General features: G+C 38.8%; 1 protein-coding gene across 4 annotated transcripts in view; it reads left to right on the forward strand.

Annotated features, from left to right (window-relative positions):
* SLC44A1 (solute carrier family 44 member 1) overlaps nt 1-22443 on the forward strand; it is a 231916-nt gene that overhangs the window by 53791 nt on the left and 155682 nt on the right. For all 4 annotated transcript variants that reach the window (XM_070795224.1, XM_070795226.1, XM_070795225.1 and 1 more), the window contains exons 2-3: nt 11546-11635; nt 21242-21384. In XM_070795224.1, coding sequence (XP_070651325.1) covers nt 11546-11635; nt 21242-21384 — 233 coding nt within the window. The remainder of the gene's footprint in view (nt 1-11545; nt 11636-21241; nt 21385-22443) is intronic.

Here is a 22443-nt window from a genome sequence, read left to right on the forward strand (position 1 = left end):
TGCTGCCGCTGCTAAGTCACTTCAGTCGTGTCCGACTCTGTGCAACCCCATAGACGGCAGCCCACCAGGCTCCCCCATCCCTGGGATTCTCCAGGAAAGAACACTGGAGTGGGTAACAGTATAAAAGTCAGTAAATCCATTAGCTACAGGAAACTGGCTTTACTATAGTAAGTTGGAGGTGCAAAGTACAGCTTTGGTCTTATCAGTCTGCCCTTGGTGTCACCAAGTACTGAAGATATTCTGACACTTGTAGACTGTGATGGGGAGAAATGAAGCCCATAAAAACTATATAATTAAAACCAAATACTAGTTTTAAATTAAAAATGTTACTTTCCACTGATTCAGAAGAAAGGCAAGTTAGAAATACTATTCAAGGGTTACAGACAAGGTTTATCTGTATAATTTTGATGGTGTTTCTTTGCTCATGGAGGTACAGCATGCTGTGAGCTATGTTGTAGGGCAGGAGGAATGTGGCCCCTGCCCAGTAATTGTCATGTGCTCATGTATAAGAAAGACAGCCCCTGGGTTGTCTGATGGAAGAAGGACATCTTTGTAACAAACCCACAGGTTTTTTTTTTGTTTTTTTTTTTTTAGGGCATTCAGGGAAAGAATGAAGTCATTGGCAACATATCTCCCCATGGTCTTTCTGTCACTATGCAAATGCATAACTTAGAGCAACTATCATTGCCATTTCACTTTTTCCTTAAACAGAGGAATGTTTGTGGTTTAGCATAAAGTTCATGAACTAAGAAAAGCAGTTGGACACAGATGCCTGTATCTTTCCACTCAGTGTAGCTTATTACCTTTAACTGCCTGTTAAAATCATGCTTTTATTTTTCCTTTTCAAATATGAATTGCTATCACCAGGCTTAGCAAATGAAACGGATTACTTATGGTAACTGTACATAGTTATGCACTCCAAATCCTTGAAAGAGCTTTCCCAAAGGACAGACAGTGTCTTTCAAAATCCTATTACAAGATTTTATTTTCAGGTGCTATGAACAGAAAGCTGAAAGCCTCCATGTTTTATTGCTACCCAACTTCATCAGGTCTGCTCACTCTCCTGAAAATTGTGGCAAAAATGATATACATCAGCTCTTTTATTCTTTTGTTACTACTCTGTGCAAATAAAAGCATATTGGGGAATTTAATGAACCATTAAGTCCTTTGAGGGAGCTTTGAAGATGTGGAGTGTATGACTATCTGTCTTTAACACTGGAGGTTTTTGTGTAAAGCAGATTGACATGAACAAAATAAAGTCTTCACAGATAGCCCAGTGCTTACAACATATGTGCTTAAATCACAAATGTCTATAGTAGTGACCTTGGAGATGAATTCAGTGACTAGAGGCTTTCTGGTTGTGCCAAGGAGTAGAGCTGCTGGAACTATGATCCTGTTTCAGAGGTGGTCTGTTTACCCAGAAAATAGAGACTGTGGTGGTCAAAGAAAATTGGAGAGACGGAATTTGATTATTCAAAAAAGTAATGAACACTTTCCAAGGATACATCCTGGAAATCTGCTGGGTGAAAGAGCACATCTTAGCTTGCTTTAGCCTTCACATACAGAGTTGGCTTTTCATTGGAATCTGGGAAAGGCAGGGTGGATGAATCTGTGTTGTAGAGAGGCACACAGGAAGGATGATATTAGTACGCCTGTCATTAGGTGTAGGCTTCAGTTTATTGCAATCCCTGGCCAGTCAGTCTAACTGTACTTTTTGCTGATCCCGTAGGAACATAAGCAAGTGTTGATAACCTTATAATGATCTGGATTCTGTTTAAATTTCTAAGTACTTAACCATGAGTAATGAATAATTGTGGTATACCTTCTGACTAATAAAAACACAGAGGCATGGCCAGTGCTGTAGTTGTGAATTGCTGGCCAAAATGGTGTTGGAATTGACTCTGGTTTGTCCTTTTTTTTCAGGGTTAATACTACCTATACCCTACTTTTCTTTCTCTGGACCAGCCTCCCAGATTGCCACTTATTGTTGCTTTGAATGAAGGAGAATGCAGTTCTCTAGCTTGCTCTGGGGAAATAACAAGGGGGAGCCTCTGTCCTTTAGCCTATCAGAAATTCCAGCTTACAGTGACTCTGGATATATGTGACCAGATATTACTTAACTCAGTATTAGTGGGAATCTCAATGATATCAACATGAAAATATTATTCTAGTTAGCTTAATAAATATAGCCCTGCTCTAATTGTACCAGAAAACAAAGCACAATATGTTTTCTCTTTTCCAAAACTGAAAGGCCTCTTTCTAAGTGGAGCAGCCATAAAATGTAGTATAGAGAAATCTTAATGGCAATGAAGAGAGAAAAATGGCTGACTTGTGTTTTTTTTTTTTTTTTTTTAATCAATTTAATGTTCTGTTTGTTTACTACTACACATTTCTGAGTGGAATACTTCTTATTTGGCAGTCAATATTTCCCATCAGAGCTAGAAAGAATTTTTAGTATGTTTTGGGCACAAAACACATTCTATTTTAGACAACAGAGAATCATTTTTTAGTGTTTGCTTCAGAAGTTTATGAGGTAATTTCAACAAATCTTACAAACATTTACTTCACGGTTCCCCATCTCTATTCCTGCAGTACTCTTTACACATCTTTATTTTGACATCACTTAATGTTACCAAGTCCTCAGTTTGCCTCTCTTGCCAAACTAAAGCTTTGTGAGGGTAGGGGGATATCTTCCCTGGCTTTGGATCTCAGATTCTTTGTGTGGTGCTCAGTATTTATTTTGAAGAACTGACAGAATGCTTTAGAGTGTTACCTGAAAAGTTAAGTAACTTATACCCCTCATCCAAGGTAAGGAGCAGTGGCTGCACTTTGCTGGAGCAGCCATGAGAGATACCCCACGTCTAAGGTAAAAGAAACCCAAGTAAGACAGTAGGTGTTGCAAGAAGGCATCAGAAGGCAGACACACTGAAACCATAGTCACAGAAAACTAGTCAATCTAATCACACTAGGACCACAGCCTTGTCTAACTCAATTAAACTAAGCCATGCCCGTGGGGCCACCCAAGATGGGCAGGTCATGGTGCAGAGGTCTGACAGAATGTGGTCCACTGGAGAAGGGAATGGCAAACCACTTCAGTAGTCTTGCCTTGAGAACCCCATGAACAGTATGAAAAGGCAAAATGATAGGATACTGAAAGAGGAATTCCCCAGGTCAGTAGGTGCCCAATATGCTACTGGAGATCAGTGGAGAAATAACTCCAGAAAGAATGAAGGGATGGAGCCAAAACAAAAACAGTACTCAGTTGTGGATGTGACTGGTGATAGAAGCAAGGTCTGATGCTGTAAAGAGCAATATTGCATAGGTACCTGGAATGTTCAGTTCAGTTCAGTTCAGTCACTCAGTCATGTCTGATTCTTTGTGACCCCATGAATCGCAGCACGCCAGGCCTCCCTGTCCATCACCAACTCCCGGAGTTCACCCAGACTCACGTCCATTGAGTCAGTGATGGAATCCAGCCATCTCATCCTCTGCTGTCCCCTTCTTCTCCTGTCCCCAATCCCTCCCATCATCAGAGTCTTTTCCAATGAGTCAACTCTTCGCATGAGGTGGCCAAAGTACTGGAGTTTCAGCTTTAGCATCAGTCCTTCCAAAGAAATCCCAGGGCTGATCTCCTTCAGAATGGACTGGTTGGATCTCCTTGCAGTCCAAGGGACTCTCAAGAGTCCCATGAATCAAGGCAAATTGGAAGTGGTCAAACAGGAGATGGCAAGAGTGAATGTCGACATTCTAGGATCAGCAAACTAAAATGGACTGGAATGGGTGAATTTAACTCAGATGACCATTATATCTACTGCAGGCAGGAATCCATCAGAAGAAATGGAGTGGCCATCATGGTCAACAAAAGAGTCTGAAATGCAGTACTTGGATGCATTCTCAAAAACGACAGAATGATCTCTGTTCGTTTCCAAGGCAAACCATTCAATATCACAGTAATCCAAGTCTATGCCCCAACCAGTTATGCTGAAGAAGCTGAAGTTGAATAGTTCTATGAAGACCTACAAGACCTTTTAGAACTAATACCCAAAAAAGATGTCCTTTTCATTATAGGGGACTGGAATGCAAAAGTAGGAAGTCAAGATACACCTGGAGTAACAGGCAAATTTGGCCTTGGAATACGGAATGAAGCAGGGCAAAGGCTAATAGAGTTTTGCCAAGAAAATGCACTGATCATAACAACGCCCTCTTCCAACAACACAAGAGAAGACTACACATGGACATCACTAGATGGTCGACATCAAAATCATATTGATTATATTCTTTGCAGCCAAAGATGGAGAAGCCCTATACAGTCAGCAAAAACAAGACTGGGAGCTGACTGTGGCTCAGCCCATGAACTCCTTATTGCCAAATTCAGACTTAAATTGAAGAAAGTAGGGAAAACCACTAGACCATTCAGGTATGACCTAAATCAAATCCCTTATGATTATACAGTGGAACTGAGAAATAGATTTAAGGGTCTAGATCTGATAGATAGAGTGCCTGATGAACTATGGATGGAGGTTCGTGACATTGTATAGGAGACAGGGATCAAGACCATCCCCATGGAAAAGAAATGCAAAAAAGCAAAATGGCTGTCTGAGGAGGCCTTACAAATAGCTGTGAAAAGAAGAGAAGCAAAAAGCAAAGGAGAAAATGAAACATACAAGCATCTGAATGCAGAGTTCCAAAGAATAGCAAGAAGAGATAAGAAGGCCTTCCTCAGTGATCAATGTAAAGAAATAGAGGAAAACAACAGAATGGAAGACTAGAGATCTCTTCAAGAAAATTAGAGATACCAAGGGAATATTTCATACAAAGATGGGCTTGATAAAGGACAGAAATGCTATGGACCTCACAGAAGCAGAAGATATTAAGAAGAAGGGCAAGAATACACAGAAGAACTGTACAAAATAGATCTTCACGACCCAGATAATCACAATGGTGTGATCACTCACCTAGAGCCAGACATCCTGTAATGTGAAGTCAAGTGAACAACGCTAGTGGAGGTGATGGAATTCCAGTTGAGCTATTTCAAATCCTGAAAGATGATGCTGTGAAAGTGCTGCACTCAGTATGCCAGCAAATTTGGAAAACTCAGCAGTGGCCACAGGACTGGAAAAGGTCAGTTTTCATTCCAATCCCAAAGAAAGGCAATGCCAAAGATTGCTCAAACTACCACACAATTGCACTCATCTCACATGCCAGTAAAGTAATGCTCAAAATTCTCCAAGCCAGGCTTTAGCAACATGTGAACCATGAACTTCCAGATGTTCAAGCTGGTTTTAGAAAAGGCAAAGGAACAAGAGATCAAATTGCCAACATCCGCTGGATCATGGAAAAAGCAAGAGAGTTCCCAAAAACCATCAATTTCTGCTTTATTGACTATGCCAAAGCCTCTGACTGTGTGGATCACAATAAACTGTGGAAAATTCTGAAAGAGATGGGAATACCAGACCACCTGACCTGCCTCATGAGAAACCTGTATGCAGGTCAGGAAGCAACAGTTAGAACTGGACATGGAACAACAGACTGGTTCCAAATAGGAAAAGGAGTTCGTCAAGGCTGTATATTGTCACCCTGCTTATTTAACTTCTATGCAGAGTACATCATGAGAAACACTGGACTGGAAGAAGCACAAGCTGGAATCAAGATTGCCGGGAGAAATATCAATCACCTCAGATATGCAGATGATACCATCCTTATGGCAGAAAGTGAAGAGGTACTAAAAAGTCTCTTGATGAAAGTGAAAGGGGAGAGTGAAAGCTCTTAAAGCTTAAAGCTCAACATTCAGAAAACAAAGATCATGGCATCTGGTCCCACCACTTCATGGGAAATAGATGGGGAAACAGTGGAAACAGTGTCAGACTTTATTTTTTTGTGCTTCAAAATCACTACAGATGGTGATAGCAGCCATGAAATTAAAAGACACTTACTCCTTGGAAGAAAAGTTATGACCAACCTAGATAGCATATTGAAAAGCAGAGACATTACTTTGCCAACAAAGGTCCGTCTAGTCAAGGCTATGGTTTTTCCAGTGGTCATGTATGGATGTGAGAGTTGGACTGTGAAGAAGGCTGAGTGCTGAAGAATTGATGCTTTTGAACTGTGGTGTTGGAGAAGACTCTTGAGAGTCCCTTGGCCTGCAAGGAGATCCAACCAGTCCATTCTGAAGGAGATCAGCCCTGGGATTTCTTTGGAAGGACTGATGCTAAAGCTGAAACTCCAGTACTTTGGCCACCTCATGGGAAGAGTTGACTCATTGGAAAAAACTCTGATGCTGGGAGGGATTGGGGGCAGGAGGAGAAGAGGACGACAGAGGATGAGATGGCTGGATGGCATCACCAACTCGCTGGACGTGAATTTGCGTAAAGGGAGTTGGTGATGGACAGGGAGGCCTAGTATGCTGCAATTCATGGGGTTGCAAAGAGTCGGACACAACTGAGCGACTGAACTGAACTGAACTTACATAATTTTCAATACTATTGTTTAAAAGCACATTTTTCATTATTGTCACATCATGTTTCAAAAATCTCATGGATCAAGGAAAGACTCATAGCACTAGGTAATAGTGTTACTGAGTTATGATAGGAGTCTTTTGGGAATCTTTGTATGTCAGTCTTGATTAGAAGAAAGGCATACAGACAGTATGCCGAGTATAAAAAGAGGACAGGGGGCATTCGGTCTTTGCCGTTAGGTATCACCTGGATCTTTGACATCCTGGAGTTTGGACCCTGCAGTTTCCAAATTTGAGACCTCACCGACTTTTTGTCTTAAGTCTGGATTGTTGCTATTTCCTCTCTGATGCTTTTATGTCTTCCAGCCCCGCCTATTTCTGTGAACTAGATTCACATCTGTCAGACCTTTTCCTGCCTGGGTGGTTCCCTGGCTTGGTCCACCTTGCCTGCCTGTCACTGCTGATGCCCTCCAGTGATGCCTGATTTTACTTACTGGTTGTAACATATCACTTGTCAAAACCTTTGTGAGTGACTGTTATCTACAAAAACATTTACTCAACAACTGTATCTTCACTTGAAATAACATGGAAATCTAAGACAGAACTTTTCACAGGATTTATTTCCTAAAAAATGCACACCCCTATGAAATCAAATTCATCAGAAAGCCTTGGTTTTAGCTGTTAGGGCTCATGGTGCATGTGAAGTCTAGGATGTAGTTACCTGTACTATGACTTCTGAAAGAGATATGGAAGTTGGTTTTGTTTTGTTTTACAATCTGTGATGTGTAAAATGTAGGAAGGAATGTGAAGAAGTTAAACATTGTTCCTCCCTAACTTTAAGGATATGAATATAATACAAACATCAGGCAGACATCAGCTGTGATCTGACTTAAATTTATTTTTTATGGTCTAGTACTAGTATTAAAAATTGTAATTCTGCTTTCTAGGTTATTAATCTTGTAGAGTGTGCAGGAAGACTGTAATGTGAATGCTGTTATGCACAAATATTTACACCCTTATTTTAAAAATACTTGATTATGAAAAAGTTAAAAACTTCATTTTACCTGTTTTTGGAAGTCTTTATTTCTTTGTGTAATATCCAAGTTTGTCTCATATTCTTCTGCTTGAATAACATTGTTTGTACTTCAGTTTGCTGCTGATAAATTCTCTTAGGTTTTGTTGAAAAAGTCTTCATTTCTGAGAGTCATTTTCTCTGGGTATAAAATTCTGAGTTAACGCTTTTCTTTTTTCTTTTTAATTCTTTCAGTAATTGAAGGATGTCATCCCATGGTGTTTTTGCTTTGCACAATTTCTGATAAGAAGTTTGCTTAATGTTTGCCTCTTTGTTTACAGTCTGCCCTTTCCTCCCTCTTGCTGCCATCAAAATGATGTCTCTGTATTTGGTTTTCAACTGTTTGAATATAGTTTGTGTAGGGTATGTTTGTGTACATGTGTGTGTTGTATTTATCCTGCTTGGAATTCTCTCAGCTTCTTGGATCTATGCTTTGATTTCTTATTTTTGGAAAATTCTGTTAGTATTTCTTCTAACATTTCCTCGGCTCCATTTACTTTTCTGGGATTAGAGTTACACATGTTAGACCATTTGATATTATTATGTTCTGGGTTTTTAATTTTAATTTTCTTTTTCTTTGTGTTTCACTTTGGGTAATTTCTGTTGACTATCCTTGAATTTATTGAGCTTTACTTGGAAGTGTTTAGTTTACTGATGAACCTGACAAAGGCATTCTTCATCTCTGTTATTATGTTTTTTGTTTTTTGTTTTAATGTTTTCTTAATTCTTATAGTTTCCACCTCTCTACTAGAGGCCTCCGGTTTCAGTAATGAATTTTCCACTAATTTTCTCTGAACCTTGGTTTTCTCTTTTACAAAGCTGAAAAACTGGGACTGTATAATGATAACTAACAGAATTGTTTTGAAGATCAAAGCAGTTGATCTTGAGCAAGTCAAGGCAAGTCTCTTTCTTTTCCCTTAGTCACTTAAAGACTTGGACTGTATTTTCCTTTGGTCTTATTTAGTTCCTGAAATGTAAGATTCTGTGAATGGGAAGAGACCTAAACTAACACTGATTGACAGCCTGTATTAACCTTATGCAGAATTTGAGAAAGGGATAAAAATCACATTTAAAAAGTGCTTTTGAAAACATTTTACTTTTTCTAGGTCTATGTGGATTTTAATTGAAAGAAACAGACAGCATTAAATCCAGTTACCACTTGGTTAAGTCTGTTAAAGAATCATTTAAATTTTTTCAACTGTTGGGTTTCCTGACTCGCTTGAGAAATTTCATGGCTTATAAAACATATCACTCTTTTTCTCTGTGCCTATAGAATTTTAAATTATTGGGTTGCAGTTTGCAGTATGGGCAAAGTTTGCAGTGTAAGGAAAAACTAATGTAGGTATTTTTGCTCTTTACTGACTAAGTGCAAAATGAATGATATTCTCACTGGATTTGGCTTTGTGGCCGCAGACTTGGGTTCAGATCTCAACTGCACAGTTGTGAAACCTTGGTCTGATAATTTAACTTTTGGGCCTGAGTTTCTTAGCTGTGCAATAAAGATGATACCTGCATCAGAGAGCTGTTTTAAACGTAATGTGTGTAAAGCTTTGGGTATAGTGCCTATTTAATAGGAATCAGTAACTGAGAGCTTTAAAAACAGTAGCTACAATGAAAGATGCCACCGTTAAGTTGAAGTTTTATTAAATAGAAGGGGAAAGGTGAGTCTAATATTCTATTTCAATGAAAGGGTCCACATGATAAGGGGATATTTAACAATAGGGAGAAGGTTAACTGAAAAGTGAATATTGGTGAATAAGAATTATAACCAAGAGTTAGTGTTTCCTATGTGATAGATGGTCACATCTAATTCTCAACATAGCCAATGAGATAAACTGCCCTTCCTGGGAAAGCTTTTCTTTATCTGAGTGAGGGTGACCACACCCATTTTTTGTATTCTTCTGATCCACTTTGTGACTGTTTTTTATTTAACCCCTATCCTCTCTCCACTTCTCATCCCCAGTGAGAGGTTTTCTATGTATTTGGCCCAGAAATTGCCCACAGTAAATTGAATTCTTGAGATATCGAATCATTGTGTTTTTTTGGTCAAAATGAAATTCTGCCATGTTTATGTTATAGGTGAAAATTTAAGCATTAAACGTGAATGTTGGTCTAAATTAAAGATACTAAAAAAAAAAAAAGTTGTGGATAAAGAGAATGCTCACTCAGACTTGTTCCCCCTCCTTCCCCTGGTACATACTGTTTGTTAAGATAAGCAAACTAGTATTTCAAAGTAGCCCTTGTTCTGGAAATCACCTTAGTGTAAATTTAATGAATTTCAAAGAGGTGTCCAAATTCTGTGTTTGTAAGTAATTTTACTGTAATGGACATTATTCAAGACTGAAATTATTTAATACAAAGAAACATTCTTTTTCATACTGGAAGCAACTGTCTTCCAAAACACAGCCCACAATACAGGCATTCTTATTTGAATAAAACTGGGAATAATGTCAAATTATTTTTGCAGGTTTTTTTTTTTTTTTTTGTCATTGCACGCGTCTTCACAAAACTGCATTCCTGATCATAGATTTTTAGAACCGGAAGGAACCTAAGAGATTTAATCTCACTTCTTCCTGCCACCCAGAGAGATGAAGTGATTTATCTAAAATTGTTTAACTACCTAATGACAGAGCTAAGGAGAGGACAGAGTCCTTTATCCATTCTCCATAGTGCTACATTCCTCTGGAAAAAACTGCCTACTTGCACTTGGTTTTTAATGCTAGTTAGAGTCTCAGGGTAAGGTTTTTTCCCATGACTAACTAGTGCTCTTTTTTTTTCTTGTGTGGGTGTTTGGGAACAAGCTCTCAAGGGTGGTGGGGTTTTTGTTATCGTTGTTGAACAACTCAGAGTCTAAGGCACTGAAAAGAAAAGGAGTTTGTCTGGTTAGCATTTAGGGGGTCAGCAAGGAGTGGTTGTAGCTCCAAATTTTTGCTCTTAACATCAATAGGCAGATGCTTTAAAGTTGAGTTTTGTAACCTGGGGTCTCAATTCCCTAAACTTTTTAAGAAAATTATGCAGCTACATGCTTACCTCCTAAGAAAAGGATCTGTAGCTTTCATCAGTTTGTCAAAGTTAAAAATTATTTTTTTTAGAAGGAGGAAAAGCTAAGCAAACTTGATTGAGAACTGTGCCCCAACTCTTTTTTATAGGTTTTTTCTTTTTTAATTAAACATTTTTAGTATTTATTTTGGCTGCACTGGTTCTTTGTTGGAACAGCTCAGACTTCTTTAATTGTGGCATGTGGACCTAATTGTGTATGTAGAATCTTAGTTCCCCAACCAGGGATGGAACCCAGGTCCCCTGCATTGAAGGCGTGAAGTGTTATCCACTGGACCACCAGGGAAGTCCCTGGGTCCTCATTCTTGAACTCTAAATACTAATTATACTAGAGGGTTCCCTTATCTCCAGCCTCCTTCTGCTAGTGTCCTTCCTCCTGACAAGCCTTCTGGATAGTTTCCTGTATCTTGTCATGGAAGCCACTGGAGGCCCTAGACTTCTTTTTGCAGAACTTTTCCCGTAAGTTTCCCACGCCTTCAATAGAAATTCATTTTACTCAGCTTCCTTCCTAGATGAGAACGTGTAGAAAAGCATGTTCTACATTTTTAAGTCTGGCAAAAGTCACGCAAAGAAAAAGCTACCACTAAGACTGACGTTGGAAGAATTTGTTTATTCATTTAAAAAAGTCTATACTGACCACATACCACGAACCCTCAGGCATCGTGTTAGATGCTGGGAAATGAGAAGTGGTCTCTTATGCAAAGCTCACGTTCTGCTAGGGACACATCTTAGTGGTAGTAATTCAGCATGCTAACTGCTCTAATAGAGGTACCAACAAAACACTGAAATCAATCCTGGCTAGGAAGAGAGATGGGTATTAGGGTAAAATTCACAGAAAAGTGACAAATATTTGAGTTGCATCTTAAAGGTTCAGGGTTTTAGCTATCAGTGTTATGTTTGCGCCTTCCTCACTTCAACTAAAATTCACATTTACCACTCTCTTATTTTGTGTTTTCAATTAGAGCTCCAAGCGAGAATGGAAGCCGCTGGAGGACCGTAGCTGCACAGATATACCGTGGCTGCTGCTTTTTATCCTCTTCTGCATTGGGATGGTAAGAAGCTCACAGATCCTCAGAACATGAACCCATGATTCAAGGGGATGATGGGGAGTTGGTTTGAAGAGGGAACTTGTTATTTAGATATTTATTTATATTTGTAAATGAATAATCCCTCTTGAATTGCTTATAACTGGAAGTTCTAGGATACCATAGAATTAGGTTATTTTTTTTCCCATACAGTTAAGTGGTATTTGGTACCCCTTGACTTTTTTTTTTTTTTGGTTTGTATGAGAACTGAGATCAAAATTAAGGAATAATTGAAACTCTCTCTTTGACTAGATCATTTCAGAAAGCCTTTAAAATAAATATCCATGAACTCTAAGCTTGATGCAAGTGTTGAGCAGAGCAGTGGTCATGGAGTTGAGTCCTGAGTGTTTATCCAACCCAGTCACACAGTCCTGATGGTTATTTTTTTTTTTGCCAGTCAGTTTCTTTCAGGGACTTGATGTGCCTTTCTATAAAATTAGAGGTTTTTCTTGATGATGTCTACAATGCTCCCAGTTGTGACATTTTTTTTTTTAGTTCTTCTTAGAGGGGAGTCTGGTTGCTCCCTGCTTCTTCCTTCTTCTACCCATATTAGGCTCCTGCTGCCTGCTGTGCCTATGGAAATAAGTGGCATTTCTCAGTCGGGGATCATGGGAGCTGGTGATTTTCCAATGGATATGGAGGATGGATGAGCAGAGTCCCTGGTGCAAAGTGTTGGGGCTGTGTTTATTCAGATTGCATCCCCGGTCTGCCCTGCAGGAGTTTCCACACAGGCTTCAGGGACTTTAGTGTCACTGCCGTTGTACTGGGCTGGACAAGAGGTAGAAAGCAGCCCTTTTACAGCTAGCTGATATTTTAAGCTAGAAAGCATTTAGAAATCCTCATCTGGTCCATCACCCTCATTATACACATCAAGAACATCACACCACAGAGATGAAAGTGACCATCCCGAGGCCACACCTCTAGTTAACGGCAGAGCTGGGAACAGAGCCCAGTCTCTTACCATCCAGGCCAGTGCTCTTTTCCGTCACCTTGTTTCTCTCTCAAGGGAATTGCGCAGACAGTATTGTTCTCTCTTTCTTAGTCTTTGCAACTCCAAACACAATTACGCTACCTTCAGTTCAGTTCAGTCGCTCAGTCATGTCTGACTCTTTGCAACCCTGTGGACTGCAGCATGCCAGGCTTCCCTGTCCATCACCAACTCCCAAAGTTTGCTCAAACTCATGTCCATCAAGTCAGCGATGCCATCCAACCATCTCATCCTCTGTTGTCCCCTTCTCCCACCTTCAATCTTTACCAGCATCAGGGTCTTTTCTCAGTTCTTCACATCAGGTGGCCAAAGTATTGGAGTTTCAGCTTCAGCATCAGTCCTTCCAATGAATATTCAGGACTGATTTCCTTTAGGATGGACTGGTTTAATCTTGCTATCCAAGGGACTCTCAAGAGTCTTCTCCAACACCACAGTTCAAAAAGATCAGTTCTTCAATGCTCAATTTTCATTATAGTCCAACTCTCACATCCACTGGAAAAACCATAGCTTTGACTAGATGGACCTTTGTTGGCAAAGTAATGTCTCTGCTTTTTAATATGCTATCTAGGTTGGTCATAGCTTTTCTTCCAAGGAGCAAGCATCTTTTACTTTCATGGCTGCAGTCACTATCTGCAGTGAGTTTGGAGCCCCCCAAAATGAAGTCTGTCACTGTTTCGATTGTTTTCCCATCTATTTGCCACGAAGTGATGGGCCAGATGCCATGATCTGCTACCGTAGGCACGTTTTTTTTCTTTCCCTCTCAAGTGTGAGTGTTTAATCTTTTCCCCATACCTTTTTTTTTTTAAAGATATCTTATTATTTTTCATTATTACTACTTTTTAGGTAATCTTATTCTGTGTCTCTCTGCAACTGCCTACCTCGCAAACATCATTTGAGAACAACCCTTTTCATGGCTAATGGGTAGAAGTGTGGACACCAGTCCAGCTCCTGAACCAAGGAAAAGAAAACAGGGAACTTTGATGAGATATAACACATTCAGTAAAATAAAAGTGTTAGTTTTAAAAATAATAGATGTCTCAGTTTCACCAAATCTAGGATATTTAGAAAACATTAGAATTACTTGTTCAAGAATCTACTTAGTTTAAGGGAGTAGAAACTGAAATGCAGCGTCCAGGGGTGGAGGAGACATTCTTTGCTAACAGAACTGGTCCACAACCTCTCCTTGCCTCCTGAGTTTCACTCTGGGACAAATAGCAGCTGACCTTTCAAAATTATGTTTATAAAAATATGTACCTACCTCCCAAGGTGCTTTTGATTTTCTGTGCTAAAATAGCTCAGGAAAGTGCAATCACTGATGTTAATAGGCTGATTTGGGAGTGACTGGAGAGTCAGGAGCTATTTGTTTACTGAAATGTTTTAATGCAATGGTAATTAATGTAATGTTGATTTCAGTATGGTGGTAATTAAGACCCATTGTGTGCACTTTTAAATGCAGGCATAGTGTTATTTGCTTTGGAGTGTTTCTTTTTTATTACCATTCCTTGGAGTAGAGCTAACATCAAATTTTACCCTGTGGAAACTGGAGAAATCTCAAAGTTCTGTTGCCTACCTTACTGGCACAATAGTAGACTAAAATTTTTTTGTCCTCTGAATATTTGTTTTGTATGTTTTTGGTGATGGCAGTTTAGTCACTAAGTCTTGTCTGACTCTTGTGACCCTGTTGACTGTAACCCACCAGGCTCCTCTGGCCATGGGATTTCCCAGGCAAGAATACTGGAGTAGGTTGCCATTTCCTTTTCCAGGGAATCTTCCCAACCCAGGAGTGGAACCCGGATTTCCTGCATTGCAGATGGTCTCCTGCATTGCAGATGAATTCTTTACCGACTGAGCCACTAGGAAAGCCTTGTATGTTTTTTAAGAGTTGCATTTCATTTTTGTCTTTAGATTTCATTCTGTAGTACCTTTAAGAGAAACAGTCAACAAATATTTTTTGAGCATTATTATGGGCTTGATGCTATCATATATATATATTTATCTCACTAAATTCTCCCAATTACCCTATAAAATGAGTTTTACACCCAGTTTACAGGCAAAGTATAGTGAATATTAGCTTATCTAAGAACATACTGCTGCCCATGAGAGGCAAAAATAGAAAAGGAACTGGAATTTTCTGCCTATATTCTTTTCATTTAATGGCCAGTTGCTTCTGCTTTTGTAGGCGTTTTCTTTTTCAATCCTCTTACAGCCTATCATTCAAATCATATCTTTACTCACTGCTCTTAACTTGCAGTTCTTTGCTCACTCCTTGGTATCTACTCTCTAGTTCTGAAATATTTTAAGATCTTGTCATCTTTCACTCATCTTTACCACTAAATCTTTTTATTTACACATGTTCATCTCATCATAAATATGTGTACTTCTCTTTTGTTTCTTCTCTTACTTTTAAAATATTTTTCATGCTTGAATTGTCTAGAAACAGGATTTTTTTAAAGTAAATTTCTGTCAGTCTTTGTGAGAGTTATCATCTCCTAGATTGGAGCTTATTTGGTATTTTGAAATCATTGGATATATGCTTACCCTGTTCTAAAAAATTACATGTTGAATTGTACCTCTTAATTTCTGTTTTCCATTAAGGTAGTAAACAAGTGGTTCTCAACACTACCTGCATATTAGAATTTGCTGGGATTAAAATAAAAATACTCATTTCTGGGCCCCACCCCATTGAATCGGATTTAATCTCTTTGATTCTAATATTCATCCAGGGTTGAGACCCACTGTTGTAGGCAATGATATACAATTGCAGTTTTAAGCAAGAAATGATATGCCTGGGTTTAGAAAGATGGCCCTGGTAGCCAGTGTAAATGTAAAGTCATTGTAAAGGGGGAAGAGATTTCAGGCCACCACTTTGGATGCTGATGCAATGGTTCAGATAAGTCTAAATAAGAGGTAAAAAAAAAAACCTGAAATAAAGAAGTAGTAAGAGAGAGCAGGAGACAGATTGAAGAAGTGGAATTAATAATGTTTGATGTCATCAGTGTTGCAGGTAAGTGGGATACTAAGGGATTATGTTATGGGATATGTATATGATTCAGTATAAGCTTTTTTCAGCTCAGATCCTACTCCAGCTCCTTGTAGGTTCCAAACCACAGTTTCTGTGCACATGAAGGAGCAAGAGTAGGATGGATAGACAAAGTACAACTCTTAGTACCCAAGCAGTCACTTGATTACCAATAAAGAATTCCTTAATAAGCATGGCTTGTGGAATGAAGCTTGGGCCACATGAGCGCAAGGTTCTTCCCACCTTAGTTAGGCTGACTTCATTCTGTTCCAAGGAGAGGTATATGTGAAAAGAGGAGAGAAAAGAGATTCACTTGGACCAAATCTGCCCAGGTCATCGTACCACAAAAGTCAGGATAAAGAGGAAGTTGGGGCTCCCCTAGTGGCTCAGGGTGAAGAATCTGCATGCCAATACTGGAGATGCAGGTTTGATCCCTGATCTGGGAAGATCCCACATGCTACAGATCAGCTAAGCCCATGTGCTACAACTACTGAGCCCACATGCCTCAACCACTGAAGCCCACATGCCCTAGAGCCTGTGTTCCACAACAAGAAAAGCTACCTCAATGAGAAGCCCGTTCACCCCAACTGGAAATTAGCCCCTGTTTTCTGAAACTAGAGAAAAGCCCACACAGCAATGAAGACCCAGCACAGCCAAAAATAAATAAATAAATAAAATTATATATATATATATGTATGTATATATATATATATGAGGAGGGTCCTAAAAGTACATACTTTGAAAGACAGAAGATACAGACAACTCATACAACTTATTCTTAATCATTATTGCTGCTTACTATGGACTGGGTACTATTCTCTGCACTCAACACAGATTTAATTTTCACAACTGCTCAGTGCTACTCTGGTTATCATCATTCCCATTTTACAGATAAGGGGGCACAGGGATATGTTAAATAATTTGTCTAAGATTACATGGTGGCAGCATTGAACCCAGGAGAGAAGAGGAAGAAGGCAAGGCCTCGAGAGACAGTCCCTTCTTTGTTGCCTGGCATTGGGAACAACAGAAGTTGTTGCTGAGAACATGGACCTGTAACCTCACTTGCCAGTTAAATGTTGTCTATTCAGTATTTCAGACTCTTCGAGCAAAGAGTTTAGCATTTTTCTTCTAGTGCAGAATTAGAAAGCTAGAGTCCTCTCCCTCTGTATCTTAGCTGTGCAGTCTAGTCAGAAATGGTGCTTCTGATGGAGATGGGACATATGCCGGAAGAGAAAATGGTTTGGGGAAACGTGGAAGGAACTGAATTGTGGACATGTAGGGTGTGTGGGTAGGGATAAGCAGTTGGAAATACAGAGTTGGAATTTTGGAGAATGATCTGGGCTAGAGCTGAATTTTAGAGCCATTATTGCATAGGTCGTCCCTTCAGACTGCTTTCAAGGACCTTTTTTATTTTATAGTCTTCGTCTAGTTCTCGGAGCGTAGTGTTTCTACCTCATTAACTATTGTGGAGCAGGCAGCACAAAGGGAAAGACTCAAAGACTCACTGAAGTGTTTAGTCACCTGTGTGATGGGCTGTGCTTTGCCAGGATCATAGAATAGGAAGAACAGCATGCCAGAAATTACCTTAAGGTCACCTGATCCAAAATGACTGCCTGCTCTCTGTTAAATCCTTTGGTTTTTCTTTTTTTATTATTGTGGTAAAATATACATAACTTCATTTTCCCTGGTAGCTCAGCGGTCAAGAATCCACTTCTAATGCGGGAGGCGCCAGTTCCGTCCCTGGGTTGAAAAGATCCCCTGGAGAAGGAAATGACAACTCACTCCAGTATTCTTGCCTGGAAAATCCCATGGACAAGGGAGTCTGGCAGGCTACAGTCCATGGGGTTGCAAAAGAGTCAGACACCACTGAGCAACTGAGCACACACACACATACACACATACATAACTTAGAATTTATTATTTTGACTATTTTTAAATGTACAGTTAAATCCATTTACTTTTAATCTACTCTTCCTCGCCACCTGTACATACCGCATGCTCAGTCATTACAGTGGATCAAATGGGCCCATACTTCTCCCTGGAAGTATAGCCTAAAAAAGTTGACTCTGTTTCTCTTAATAGTTTTCCTTAGAATCATAAAATTTAGGAATCAGAAAAGACTTTTGAGATTAATCTAATTCATTCCTAGTGACAGGTAAGGAGACTGAGCCTCAGAGAATTTAAAGTGATAAAGAGACTGACCTGGGGTCATGAGTATTTGCTGCTGGTTTCAGTTCTCAGTACATATTCTTTGTCTATGTTTTTTTAATTGCTCAGGCTGCCCATGAAATAGCCTCTCTGATTTTAGCTTCCTCAGGCCCCATTATTATTTTTTTCTTTTGAGAATATCTCAGTTCTTTCAGGGTGAACTTGATATTTCCTAGACTTCCAACCATTCTTGTTTTTCCTTCTTCCCTCTTTCTTAGAGTAATATATCCCATTAAACTTTAAAGCAATCCTGAAATCTGGCAGATTGCCAAAGCTTTTCAATTTATTTTTGAAATTTGTTTGCGTAAGTATTAGTTCTGCATCAGACTTTCTAATCCTATGCTGTTTGCTGGGTCCTAATAGCCTCCTGGTCTCAGAGTTCTTGGAAAAGGAGGAACAGAAGCCAAGTGTTACTCTAAGGTTTGACGTTAGTTACTAGCAGACTGACTCCAAGTGTTGTTTGGGGTAAGAGAGGTAGTCTTTGAGAAAAAAATTCTGAATATATTTTCATTAATCCCTGGGAGAAGGCTGTAAGCCTAAAGTCTTTTTATCTTGAAACACAATGCCATATTCATACTCCCTCCCCACCCCTCATGCATGTTTTGTTGACTTTTCTTTTCTTCAGAGCAAAGCTAAGACCTCTGCCTTGCTCAGTGGTGTGGTAAAGGCTTCATGTGTGAAATTCAAACATTGCTTGTGAAATGAAACGTGTCCTTTTTTTTTGACTAAGAGTGAGTGAAACTAAGCCAAAACTCTTACTTAAATTGAACTAAACTTGTGATGTGAAGGGGAGATGAACACAGTCCAGTAATTAGCAGACTGTTTTTCTCCCACGTAAGCAATATACACTTATTAGTTGCCAGATCTTGCCTGTGATCTACCATCTCTGGTCTCTTTATCTGATTTGAATCACCTCCTATTTGTGATTAGATTTGTCTGCTCCTTCTCACTCTCTCTTGAAATAGCAGTTCTGAAAGCACTTCAGTAGCTCAGTCATTTTAAGTTCTTAACCATGATTCTATTCCTTATGAATAGACTTCTTTTCTCTCTGGTGATTGCTCTCTACTATAGGTGTATAAAAGCTTTCCTTATCCCCCTTACAACTTGCTTCATTAATGTGATTTCCTTCTGCTAAATAACACTCTACCTGCCTCTTGGAGCCATTGAATTAAAGAGTACATTCTGTAAAGTTTCTCTCACCCTATTTTAATTTCATGTACCCCATTTTTTTCTCATCTGAAACTATATTGCTTCCTGCATTTGGATTTCACAATTTTTTTTTTAAAAAGGAGATTGTCTTTTTAATTATATTTGGCCTAGTTCTCCATTGTCACTTCTTGTACCATGAGACATCTCCAGGATAACAGTCATGGTTTCTCCGTCTCTTACTAGCTTCCTGTTCCCCTTCCTTTCCTTCCTACAGCTTCTCACCTTCTCCACTCTAATGCTTTGGGAAGCTACTAAAAAGTTTAAATGGCCTATGTGAAAATATGTCAGTGTTCCATTTTACCATATACGTGAAACATTTATAATTTATACTCTGCCTACATCCCAGAGGGATATGAGGTGGCCTATAACTAAAAAACACAAACACACACATACACAAAAACACGCACATGTATGTTTCCAACAGTACTGTTAAAAATGATCATAAAGGGACTTCAGGAACCATTGAAGGCCATCTGTAACACAAAGTACTTATCAAACCTAAGAAGAACGTTTCTATAAAAAGTGAAAGAAGAACATAACCTTTTAATTATGCAAGGGCTTTGCTATTTTAGACCAGTAGTGAAAGATGGTAATTGTGGTCCGAATGTTTCTCTGTAATGACGAAATGACTGATAGTATTTCTCACTTCCCCCCCTCCCCACCCCCTAGAACATTTTTTCCCAAAATTTAGAACTGAAGGGATTTTTAGTTAATCTGCAATTACTGTTATCAACTTCTTTAGTCTGACTTTTTCGTTAGCAGCTACAGTATATTGACTACCTGCTGTGTACAGGGCCAGCTACAAGTTAGAAATGTGTTATCTCATGGAGGCCCCATCGTTTGGCTGTGAAACAGTTGATATTATTTTTTGTCAGAGATGAGGAAGAAACAGTCTAAAAAGGTAAATGGATCAAGGTTATATAGGTGGTAAATGGTAGAGTGAGGGTTTGAATCCAGATCTTTTTGGATCCTCTTTCTATTACTCTATGATGCCTCTCGTTAAAGAACTGTATTGGAAAGGTTCGCCATTAACCTTAGTGTCTTTTGTTAAAGATAACAGAAACTCAATCTTTTAGTGACCGCATTGCGAGAATATATCTTAACCTCTGTCTTTTCTTCCAATTCAGTTTAATAATAGTGACTCACCTTATTTCCTGTTCTTATGCCCAGTAGCCTGCAGCTGAGTGTAGGGTTTATTGCTTTGCTTTGATCAATGCATACTTGACTTGGCAAACATGATGCAGTTCTGAAGCGAGTACCATTCGCCGTTGGTACTGTGGTGAAGCATATCCCCATGAAATGAAGTGACCTCTGTGGCACATGGACCCAGGGCCTCCCTGTCCTTGAGTCGCCAATATTCAGAGCGTGAATGTACTTCACGGTATAATTCTTTGGCTTCTACACAACTTTATTGCAGGAAGAAAACAGAAGTGTTGTGTGTACTGAAGTGATAATTCGAAACCCACATACCTATTGTTCTTTGAGTTTTTGTCTTTCATCTGTTGCTATTCTTTATTTACCAGAACTCTTTGACAACCAAATAAAACTAAAGAATAGGGACTTCCCAGGTGGTCCAGTGGCTAAGGCTGCGAACTCCCAATGCAGGGGGCTCTGGCTTCAGTCCCTGGTCAGGGAACTAGATCCCACATGCTACAGCTAAGATCCAGTATAGTCAAATAAATAAATATTAAAAAAAATTTTAAAGAATGAAGAAAGCTAGGTTTGAGTCTTATACCCTGATCTTTACTAGCTTCTATGGCCTTGGATGACTTATTTACCCTCTCTGGGCCTCAGTTTCCCCATCATGAGGATTAGAGATAATGTATGGTGAGCAGCTGGTACAGATCCTGGCATCGAGCAGGTGTTCAGTACAAAGAAGCTGCTATTATTATTATTATAAAATGCAAAGACATACTTACGATGTAAAAGCTTGAGATTTGTTTTGTTATTGTAGTAAATAGTGTTTCCCTGTGGACTTCTTTGTACAGCTTATGTGAAACCCAAGGAAAACAGTGGAATAGTGTTTGCAATAAGGAAAGAGAGCTCTTTGTTCCCTTCAGCGGACAAAAGAAGCTCATTATCGTATCAAGTAGTGGCTGTTGCTATTGAAATGGTTTATTTGTATGTTTTTTTCTGTTTTTTCCTCTAGGGATTTATTTGTGGCTTTTCAGTAGCAACAGGTGCAGCAGCAAGACTAGTATCAGGATACGACAGCTATGGAAATATCTGTGGGCAGAAAAATGCAGAGTTGGAAGCAATACCAAACAGTGGCATGGACCACACCCATCGGAAGTGAGTAGCCTGTGCCTGAATGGTGAACACTGTGGGAACTTGAAAGGGGAGGGGGCATCCTGCTTTTTTTTTTTACTGTTATAAAGATAATATCTTACTGAATATTATTTTTATATGCTTCCTGTTGGTTTTTTTTTTAACTGTCCACTTGAATCATTTCTGGTTTTGATCTATAAATACATTCACCAGGAAACAAAATTAGGTGCCTTGTTAAAATGGCCTACCTTGAGGTTTTAATGAGTAAATGCATGATTTGAGAGAGTTACTCTTGTACTCCTGCTCTGTTTTCCCGTTAGCCTGTAGGCTGTACATGAAGTTTTAACCCAGAAAACAATATAATATTTTTCTTCCTTAGACTGCTTGATGGAAGGCAGATGGATAATGGATTTTGACACAGTAAAGTTATAATGAAACATTTTGTGGTGCATCATTTATAAGTACACACTGATTTCCAATTTTATAAAAGATGTATTTTCTTTGTCAGACTTTGAAATTTCATTCGGGTTTTCAAGGTTCAGGTTTTGCATTTCTTGAAATTCCTGACTTAATCACCTCTTTTCTTCAAAAGAGCTATTATTTCATTTTTACTGTCTATGGGGAAAAAGACATCTTATCAAATGTATTGTATGTATGATGTCAATATATTTGTTCCAAACTGTGTATTTATGCCCATCAAACTTTATTAGACAGGTCTAATAAATAAATACAGGTCTTTAGAATTAACCACACTAATTTTAAGGTTAGCCAATTCCATTAGTGAACTTTATAGGAGAAGGCTATTGCAAATAAAAACATTTTTTAGACTGTAGTTCTATAATATTTTGAGAGATATAATAACTCTATTTATTGTTAGATAAGTATGTTGATTAAATCTGGGCCCCTACTAAAGTAGATTAATTTGATAAATTAAAAAACTTGAAAAAATCCAAATAGTTAATCTTAAAAGATATTTCTCCATTTAATGAAGGAATAATGCAGTTCAAATAAAAATTTTTAAATAGTAATAATGAATATTTGTATAGAATGCAATAGTCAAGAAGTATATGATACCAACCTGTG

The sequence above is a fragment of the Bos indicus genome, chromosome 8, assembly GCF_029378745.1.
Source record: "Bos indicus isolate NIAB-ARS_2022 breed Sahiwal x Tharparkar chromosome 8, NIAB-ARS_B.indTharparkar_mat_pri_1.0, whole genome shotgun sequence".
Lineage (NCBI taxonomy): Eukaryota > Metazoa > Chordata > Mammalia > Artiodactyla > Bovidae > Bos > Bos indicus.